Below are 10,906 nucleotides of genomic sequence, written 5' to 3' on the forward strand. Positions count from 1 at the left end.
AGGAATAAGACGAACCAAGTCAGATGCCTCCTAGACAGTGACTTGGCCTTAGATACCGATGGTGCTAATGCTGGTCGAGGCTCACTGGTTATATCTACATCAAGCCAAGAAACATCAGTGAAGTTACTTCATTTAGACAAAAGGAAAAGAGAGTATTTTCAATTGCATAACACACAGAGTGAGAAACAGCTTGGTATCATATACCATTTTCTGTATAAAGACACCTTTCTAACTATAAAGTTATAATATATAAAAATATAAATTCAATATTTTTATAAAATATATTTAGATATATAACTTTATGTGTAGATTTTCAATTTATAAATATTATATATGTTTCTATAAACATATATGTAAATATATAGGCAAATATATTTTATGTGTAATATATGCATATTGTGATATATGTGTGTGTATCTCACAAACCTCCACAGGATTGTACTGTATTTTTAGAGGTCACAGTCTAAGAAAATGTATAGTAATTTGAAAAAACTTACTATGAATTAACAGATTTGAGTGAATTTGTGTTTTCTTAATCACAGTAATACAGACATGATTTATGCTATGGAGTTTGGGGAGCTAACAAAAGATTAAAACCATAGTGCTTAATATCCATATGAAGTTTGGATCACCTTGTAGGTACTCTGGAAATTGATGTCTAATGAATGAATGAATGAACCAAGAATAACTCATCCAATGCCCGTGTGCTTGGGGTGCTGCTTATGGCCCTGCTGTCATTTAAAGGCCTGACTAAGGTCTGCTCTGATTTTCAGAATTCTTTGGCGATCTGGACACGTTGATGGGGCCCCTGACGCAGCACAGCAGCATGACCAATCTCGTCCGCTACGTTCGCCAGGGACTGTGCTGGCTGCGCATCGACGCCCACTTGTTGTAGTGGCTGTGCCCCCATCTCCAGCCTTGCCACCCATCACGCTACCTCTACCAGAGCGCCGATGGGCACTGGTGGAACTCCACTCATTTGGGAAAGTTCTCTTTGATTATGTATGTTTTGATGCTTCTTTTGATATCTGTGAAAAACAGAAGTCATTGTAAGTGGACACTACACCTTCAGAGCAGTGTATCTTTTATCACTTAGTCATTTTTCTGTATTTTCTATGCATTTCACAGATCCCACCATCGTTTTGTGCTTGATGGAATGACAGTCCCTACAGTATTTTTTTAGGCCCACACTACCCAAAAGAAAGAATGGAAAGCAATTGTGAGAACAGGTTCCTGAGAAGTGAAACAAAATGTCATATATATATATATATACATATATGTGTGTGTGTGTGTATGTGTGTGTGTATATATATATATATATATATATGTCATATGTCATGTATATGTCTATGTATGAACGCAGACACAGAGGACCTGCAAAGATTCAAATTTTCAGCAGTAGCCATTCCCCAAACTGTGCTGTTCTGTCCAGATAAGAACGTATTTCAGTATCCGTTGTTAAACTTTTGTGATTCCCACAGACTCAGTTTTCAGATGAGAATTTTCATTGTTGAAACCCACTGGTTAGATATTTTAGCAACATCGGAAAGTTAAGAGTGTTAAGAAAATTCATGAGCACAGCAATGCCACTCTGGAACGGTACTCTGGCATGCAGCCAGAGGAGTTTTTAGTTAGTATCCCTTTCCTGACTCTCTATTTGAAAAATGTCAAGGATGAGAAGGAGTGGCAACATTTATATCAACAACTTTAAGGCATCAGCTGGCATAAGTCGTTTTGAACTCCATGATTTGAAGCGTAAATCCTCACCCGTGATTCTCTTTGTGTAAAGCTCTCCTTTGAAGGGCAGTTCAGTGGTGCATGCCCTAGTAGCCTAGATGCTACAACCCAGTTTAGAGACGAGAGATGAGAGGGCTCTGGCAACTGTCCAGGGAATGCACACCTCTGCCTCTTTTGCAGTTGATTGGTGGGTCCATAACTGGCAGGACTTTTTTTTTTTTTAACTGTGTTTTGCTCAAATCTCTGGAAACCAAAGTCAAGTTCTCACTACTAGAAGTAGTCATATACAGTTTGCTTCCTAATGGCTTTAAAATATGGACTTCCCCAATTATTATCACATTTGCTATTTTACAGAATTTCTTTTGACTTCTTTCTGTTTTCTTCTACCTTTTTCTTTTGTTTCTTTTGATTTTGGCTCATTAGCTTTTGACTGAAATACAATCACTGATTTTATTCGTCTATATTATCTTGAATCATTTCCATGAAAATCCCAATGAAAATTCCAAACTCTCTTAAGTTGTAGCTAGTCTTTTAACAAAAAATGAGCTGGGGTAGTGCTTCACCCTAGGGTGGTTTTAAAAGAGCTCTGAAGATGGGGAACAGTTCCATTGATTTGGAGATATTCCAGAGTCACTTGAGACTATTCCCACCCCTTATGATCCTCTACATTCATTTTGTGTCCCTAAACATCACAATGTAAATATCATCTTTGGGGTTCCAACCCACTAGAAGAATCCCACACACATGGTAAAAACTATCCATACATTAGTTAGTTCCTTGTAATTACCTGCTGGTATCTAATTCCATGTAGCCTTTTATCAGCTGAATTATTGGATTCTTTTCACTGAGTTATGACCAGATAAATAATAGATACATGCCCATCAAAGATGCAAACTTGTATGATTTTTGAAAGCAAGTCATGCAAGTGATAGGAATAGCAAAGGATCCCCTCTACACTCTCACTGTCAAGGTTAGCTATTATCCCCAGTTGCAAAAGAGCCAGATTTGAGCTCCGCTCTGGTCATCTTTGAGCTGAAGGCCCTTTGTGGTATTATAAGGGCTGTGGACGTTGTTTTCCAGTGGCTGAGGCCACGTTGTGAAGACGACAGCTGGGAGCATCCAAGCAGCTGACCCCGCACTTTTCATGCCCCCAGTGTGGTTGAGCTGGACGTTGGCAGTCTCAGCATCAACCCTAACACACACAGACACACACTGACCGATGCAACCCAAAAGAAATCTTTTCTGAACCTCTTAAGTGAGGAGCATGATCCTATGAACGACTCCAGATACCCAAAGTGGGTGTCACTTACACAGATGAAGCTGATGGCTCTGCAGTGACTCAAGGTCTCTGTTTGTTTCCCACGGCTTACCAGGTGGAGTGCCTAACTATGACTATATAATGAAGCCCACTGGTCTGACTTGCGTGTTCAATCTAGCCATGATCCTAGACCATCATGGATTTATGAGTAGATTCTTCTTGAAATTCAACCTCCAGGAACTAGACAGGGACAGTTTCCTGGGGATACAAGTATATTGCCTCATGAATGAAAGACTCGTATCTCTAGTTTCAGTGAGTCGTTCTACCTACCTGACACACAACAGGGAGACAGCAGAGCAGCCTGCCTGCTGCCTGACGTGTCACCTCTGGTGGCTGAGTGTAAAGTGTGTCCAGATCAGCAGCACGATGATCAAACCTGACAGGCAAGCTCAGGATCACCACCTGATTATTTAGCAGACCCATTTGTAAAGCAGAAACCAATTAAACATGGAGGATGAATTGCCTTCCTCTCCCTGGAGATGAGACATCTTTCAGTTTCCTGATTAAGGATTGTTGCTGTTTTCTAGGCGCTCTTTTCATCACGTTGTAAATGGTGATGTGTGTCGTAGGTGTGCAGCATTTTGAGGGACTGAAATAATATTTTGTCAAGTAAACCTCTTCAGTATACCAGTTTGTGGGAGAGATATGAGACATGTGGATGGTGGTGAGAGATCCTGCTTCAGACTGTGATGGAGGCTTGATGAGACACATCTCACAGAAAGCACATGGAGTTAGGGTCATGGGCAAAGAAATGGGCAGCTCCACCGAGCGAGCAAGTTCACAAAAGGATCTCAGCCCTGCAAACGGGACCCACATAGGGCCACCACTATGCCTTCACTTGTCACCCAAGCTCCAACCACAGAGAGTTTGACAAGTTTATGTTATGATATTGGCTTGGCTTTGTATTTTAATTAACCTTGGATTTTTTAGTGGTTTTGTCATATTACTGTCTGAGTTCAGTAGGTAGGATTAATTTGAAAAGAGTATACTAGTGTGTTCCTCGGGGTAGAATTTAGCCGTGAGCATGTTGTTAGCCAGCCTGTAGACTGTTAATTACTTAATAATCTCATTGGGAAAATGCTAGTAGTTTTCTATTTGGATAACAGAATTGGAAAAGCAGATTAGCTGCTGCTAACTTTTCAAAGACTTGAGGTTGGGATGCCTTTTTTCCATGTAATGACATTAAATGATTCAAATCTCTGGTCGATAACCAAGTTGCTCAATTTGAAACCATTGGCTGAAATGTGTTTTGTTGAGTTTCCAAATGGATGAATTTTCCTTTGAATAGCACCTTACTAGGTGTGTTGGACTGCGTCTTCATTGGGAAGATACTTGTCCTCTCAATATCTTTCTCAAAGTTATTTAATTTGGATTGTGTTTTATTGAAATTTGCATCCCAGAGGTTGAAGTTGGAAAGCATTTCTGAAGGCAGAATCTATGTAGATGTGGGGGTGGAGTCCTCACATATTTCGCAATAGACATGATAAAATTCACCTGCACGAGCTGGCAGGTGGGAGACACCAAACTGGATCACTGGGTAGGACTACTCAGTAAGGCAATGAACTGCTTGCTTAGAGAAGCATCACCCTCCCCATTGAGAAAACGTGTGGCGAGACACTAGCGCTACACAGCATTGAATGGATGGGTCGATTCCACGCCCCCAGATTCAGTTCTGTGGGGAAAAAATATGGAGCCCGTTGTCGCTTGCTCTATTGTGCGACTGGCGGACTAAATTCTTCTTCGTCGTCGTTATCGTTGTTGTTGTTGTTGTTGCTGTTGTTGTTCTCATTTCCACTCGCACAGCCTTATTCTCATAATGAAACTCTGATTCATTTGCTCTTTGGTGTTTGCAAACTCCAACAACAGAACTGGCATCTGTGTATTGATAATCAGCAATGACCCTGGCAGGAGGCTAATCGGACAGGCTGGTCTCAGACGTCAATCCTACCATGTGATATTTTCGGGGAAAGAAAAAGTATGAATTCCTTTTCCGTTCTCCTCCTCACAAGCCTAGAAGCCCCCTTTCCCAAGAGCATCATGTTTCCGTCTGTAATCCATCAACTCAAAGAAAATTGCATTGTGGGGAGGGCTGAGGGGGTGGGGTGGGGGTTAGAGGGTAGGGAAGCCCTTCCAGACCAGGCTGCAGTTCTTGCCCCTTTCTGCTTCTGACCTGAGATGGTAATGACTCCATCAGGCTCACCATGGGTTTAGGGGACACAGAACTGCTGTTCCGATCCATGATCAATCATCGTTCTAAGAGATTGGAGCTTTGCTGTTTCATTAACTGTGCAGTGTAGACTAATGGTGTTTAATAAAAATCATTCAAAATTTCAAACTCTTTTGCCAGTGACCTCAATTTTGTTGGCTCTTCGTTTTGTACCAGACTTTGAGGAGGGAAGGGGGAACACAGGAAGCCTGCTGCCAGGCCCCTGGCTCAATGCTGCAGGGAGCACCCCCAGGGCCCACCAGCACTTGCTGGTCAGGTGCCACGTGCAGACCAACTGGGAACCCTCGTGAAGAAAGAATGTCCCTGTGGATGCTTGTAGCTGGGACTAGTGTGCTCCTACTGAGGGTATCATTATTCTCCAGCCTCTGCAGCATGAAGCCAGCTGCTGGATCAGGCGCTTAATCAGAACTGCAACCTGTTCAGTTCTGGCCTGCATCACCCTTGTATCTCTGAATAGGGGAAACATCTCAGAGCCTAGGGTCCAGCAGGGTGCACAAGGCCAGCCAAATGCCCCCCCTACCCCAGATGCTGGTGCCCTTCTGTGGTTCTGCAGTACTTACGACATCAATGGGAGAGGAGCCCTTGGGCAGGAAGCAGCCTTGGGGAAACCCCCAAAGAGGCTGAATTGGTATCATGTTGCCCAGATCCAGAGTTAGCTTCTCCTTTGATCTGCTCAACATGCTACCAGTGATCCATTGCTTAAACGTTTAACAAGCTCTCTAAGAACAGAAAGCAGTTGATTTGTAGCATTTGCTAATCACCATGGTGTAACCGCTCCCACCATAGCCTATTTCCAGCCACGTCACTGAACACAGAGTTGGAAAGAGATAGACGTGAAGTTGGGAGACCAGGCAAACCAGCTCTGACACAGAACTGATTGCAGCCAATCAAAGGGTCTCAGAGTTCACACTTATGTTCTGTGCACACACACACACACACTTTAATGACAAACTATTACATCATTTTCAAATATGGGTCAATCTTCTAGGAAATGTGGATAGTCTATGATGAGACCCTGGAGGTGTGGGTTTTAAGCTGGAGAGAATGAAGCCCTCTTGAGCCCAAAGCACAGATGCATTGGCAGGAGTATGTGGGTCGTCTCCACATCTGCAAGGTAAAATGGAAGTGAAATAAGCGCTTAGAAAACTGTCATGGTTGGTTAAAAATAAAGATAGGTGAGTATTGTTATTATTGCATTATTATCATTTTATTATTATTAAAATGCCCAAGTAAGTACTTCAAACTTGTAACTGTCACTTGGATAAATGATTTACTATTGCTCCTACTAATGACAGCCTTCATCTAGTTAGAAAACATTAGGCCCTCTGTGGAGAAAGCACAATTCAAAATGCACTGTGTTGTTTTCTTACTATATGGCAACTCAGTAATTCTCCCATCTCCCTGTTGTTCAGAAGGTTTTTGCTTTTGCTATTAGTAATTGAAGTTATTTAGCATATGTTTTAATTTAAAGTATCTATTTACTATCCTTGCTCCGAAATAAAACTAAAATGTCTCCTGGATCAGTTCCATGATTAATATTTAGAAATTATCATCCAAAGCAAAACAATTCCCTTTTCTACCCAATATAAAGAAAGCAGTGACACAAACAAGAAGACATAAAGTGCAGTGTATTTTTCTAAGACAACGAGGTTTTTGTTAAAAACACACACACACACAAAATCTTTTTTTTTTCAAATTAGACCTCATCATAAATCAATTGAGAGTAGAACAGAAAGTCTCAAAGGACCTGTTCTCCTGGTCCCATGAATCTTCTACAGTTAATAAGAGGTTTGTATCTGGAAAGGTTGAAGAACTTGCTGTAAAATCCTATTTTTCTTTAAACATTTCCATGATCTGTCTGGGCCTGTGTCCACAGTCAAGTGTTAGCCCTGAAGGATACCCGTATCTTTTATGCATTCTTTCCGGCCCCTCTCTATCTCCCTTGCCTCTGCAGTTCTTTCTGTGACCAGCATGATAACATGGTTGAGCAGGGGGTTCTTCAAGCCCCTCATGGTATTCCTGCAACATTTGTCCTGACTGGGTATGGTCCCATCTGGGTCTGGTTAATTGCTGTCACACTCACACGGGGACTTGGTGTCCCCCAAGGCCATGGACCAGTTTGCATGGAGACAGAGAGCTAGAAATGTCTTCATCATCATCTGGTGATTTTCTATTTCAAAACCATCCTCATGAATCAATCATATTCACCCACAAATATTACAAATGAGATTGATTCTGCCTCAAGACAGTTTGTCAAGTAGTTTTCTTCCTGGATGACTCTACTCTCTGGGTATTTTAGAAAGGGAAACATCTGAGATGAAATCCCCCACATTTGTTCAATTCCACAAATAGCTGTTTTTATTCCTGTTTTACTCAGAATAAATAATGCTTCTAAAAATGGTTTGATGTAGTGTTGTCTTTGGATAAAATAAACCATTTAAAAGTGAGCCTGGTGGAGCTACTGTGCTCAGAATGCCCCTGGGGATCAGAAGATCCCTCTGATTCTTCCCCTGAACACACTTGATGGGCTGACTGCCATATCCATAGGCTCCTCCAAGAAGAGACTGGTTTCTGTTCTGTTCTGTGCTGGTGATCGTGGTGGCTGTGGCTGTTCCTTGTCTCTCTCTGTCTTGCTTATCTGGCTCTGGCTTTCACTTTCCTGCTTGGGCTCTTTCTGTCTCTAAACGAATAGTTGAATTCAATGTGAGCTTCTCAACTGTAACTTGTTCTTTCTTTTAAGACATAACAGATTAATAAAAATAAGTGTTCTGATTTCAAACATGCCACCTGGAGAGGCATGCTGTATTCTGAAACCGTGATACTATAACAACTGCATTATCATATGGCAGTATACTCATCTGTTGAATTCATTTGTCCGGTTGTAGAACCTTGTGGAGCAGTGTTGTGACCTTGACGATGCCATTTTGGAGCAAGTGCAGTGGCTGCAGGCAGATGAGACACTTTACATCAGGATTTTTCAATGAACTTTAGCTGGAGGCCTGGCGATGGCAAACATTTTCAGATGTTGCTGTAACCATGATAAATGTGAAGCACAAATTTCTGTTCCAGAAATTTCCCAGAACTCTTCAGTCAAGGTGGTTTTATTTTAGGTTCATCTTTTTCTTTTTTTTTCTTCCTCTTTTTCCTTTTTTTTTTTTTATTTTGAAGGGGTTTGTTATTATTGACTGAAGAAATATTTTGACCGTACTGTGTATTTCTCCTGTCTTTCCCTCTCTTTCTCTCTCCCCTCTCCTTCCCTTGTTAAAATATTTAAATCTGGAGTCTTTTGCAAATCTGCATCAGATCAGGCCAGGAATGAAGTCTGAGTCTAAGCAGACATTGATGGGTTTTCAAAGAGGAATGTTCCCTATCCCTGTGGCCCTTCCACGCCCCACACTGAAGAACCAAAGGGCACTTTTCTAACATCGTTTGAGACCGAATGCAGTTTAACAAATGACTCCATGTTTTTCCAGTACTCATTTGACTGAAACTTGAAAAATACGCCCGAGACTTATCAGGGGTGTCTTCTGCCTGGTCTATAGCGTGTGTGTTTGCTTTGTATCTTAGAGGCATATTCCTGTCTTGTGTGCTCATTTGAAGTATCTCCTCACATTCACATTAGCCTGTATATAAAAACCAGAGAGATAATCCCCCCACATGTTGTAAATGAAGATGTGACTCTATAAAACTTTCTCTCCTTCTTGAAAATAAGAAGACATTTTCATGCATATTTTAAACAGAAAGTTTGTATATTTAAGTGTCATGGAAATATTTATTGAGTAACCAGGATACAAAAGGGAATTTAATTGTCATCATATGCTTTGTGTGTGTGTGTGTGGGGGGGTGGCTCACCAGCACTGTGTCACTGGACAATTGTGGCTAGCCAGAGTTGCCCACATAGAACATGTCATCTGTGTCTGTGTGTGGGTGGGGGGGGGGCACACATGTGCAACACGTCTGGCTTGCTGTTCTTCATGGGATTTTAGCTTTTTCTTCTTGAAAAACATTGTTGTACAGTTCCAGGAAGGCCATGGCTCCATTGCTATGTGAAGGCTATTTGAAATATAAACTCCTGTTCCCTCGGAAGCTATTATCATGGTGTTATGGCTCAACTGCATGGATTCCATTGGCCTTTGTGAGGGGAAAAAAGTGAAAGTGAAAGTCATTCAGTCCTGTCTGACTCTTTGAGACCCCATGGACTGTAGCCTGCCAGGCTCCTCTGTCCATGGGATTTCCCAGGCAAGAATACTGGAGTGGGGTGCCATTTCCTTCTCCAGGGGATCTTCCTGACCCAGGGATCGAACCCACGTCTCCCCCATCTTATATGTTGCTGATGGATTCTTTACCGTCCAAATCACTAGGGAAGCTCAAGAGGCTCTGTTCAAATCCAGCTAAGTTTCCAAGACAAAACCAAAGGCCAAGATACACAGGGAGGCAGAAAGATGCAGGCTGCAGCATTTGAGCTGAGTTGAGCCCTTAAGGTTGGTGTGAACTTGCCCTTGAGCTGCAGCTCAGTTCCCTGAGGCTAGTGTCCTGGCCTGGGCTCCCTCCATGTCAGTAGATGAGCAGAACCATCAGAAATAGCCTGGCCTGGTTCCTGAGAGGTTCTACCCCTAGTGAAAGACCCTTTTCACACTGGGGGCACCCCAAGTGGCCATAAAAATTTGATGGTCACTCACAAAGCGCCTCCTTTGTTTTACCAAAATCCAATTCAGCTTTTGAATCACTTTTTCTTGGGTGCAGATTTCTAATATTCATACTCATTGCAGATTCACTGACTGTCACTGTTCTTAACAAGCATGCTCATCTCATCAGAATTTCAGTCAGTTCTGATGTTCTGTATCGACTAAGGTAACTGTTCAAACATCAAGCAATGAATGAAATGGTACCTGGTTCCTCAAAACTGGTTTCATGTGCTTTATGTGAAGGAAACTGTATCTGCCTGTGTTGCTTTGCATTTCAAATGTGTGGCGCACAGGCATTTTGTTGGTGCTTTGTTCTCAGTACAGTAACTCTGTGTACAAACGTTTTCATGTAGTTTTGTTGTTTTCCAACATGATGTCTCTGTAAAAATTATATTAGCTAAGCTGGTGCGTTGGTTTTTCTCATAGAGGCATTAACTATACTGCCAATGCATTGAATTATTGAAAAATGCAAAATAAAATTTTTATGAAAATCTCATATCAGACATGTAGATGATTCTGCTTACAGACTTTCCAGCCATAAGTACCAAATTACCACTCCTTTTGTGTTCTAAGGCATAGTCAACCCCCCATCCAATTACCTCAACAGCTTTAAAACAGAGCCAGAAAGAATAACTCTCACAAAGCCAATTCATTTGACGAGAGACCCTTGGTCTAGCATTCAAAGCCCATTGAAGAGAACATGATCAAGTGTTTAGTTATCTGAGTTCCTAGTACACAGCACAAAAAGGCTTGCAAAATATAAAGTCATAATTGCAATGGTTTTTAAATTATAAAGCTAGACTCAAAACTTAAAAGCACAGCCAATGACTATGGCCATTTCCGGTGGAGGCGTGCAGTCACTGGCCTGGGAGGGCAGCATAAGCAATCATTTTAGGTGACAATAATGATGTCAAGTCATCAGGAAAAAGTTCAATTATT

The 10,906-nt window shown here is 41.7% G+C and overlaps 1 protein-coding gene across 9 annotated transcripts in view; it reads left to right on the top strand.

The window, feature by feature from the left end:
• The window catches only part of AFF2 (ALF transcription elongation factor 2), a 537,205-nt gene extending 531,815 nt beyond the window's left edge, over positions 1-5,390 (top strand). For all 9 annotated transcript variants that reach the window (XM_070785319.1, XM_070785321.1, XM_070785322.1 and 6 more), the window contains one exon: positions 774-5,390. In XM_070785319.1, the coding sequence (XP_070641420.1) occupies positions 774-895 (122 nt within the window). In that variant the 3' untranslated portion in view covers positions 896-5,390. The remainder of the gene's footprint in view (positions 1-773) is intronic.
• Positions 5,391-10,906: the final 5,516 nt, after the last annotated feature.

This window comes from Bos indicus, chromosome X (genome assembly GCF_029378745.1).
Source record: "Bos indicus isolate NIAB-ARS_2022 breed Sahiwal x Tharparkar chromosome X, NIAB-ARS_B.indTharparkar_mat_pri_1.0, whole genome shotgun sequence".
NCBI lineage: Eukaryota > Metazoa > Chordata > Mammalia > Artiodactyla > Bovidae > Bos > Bos indicus.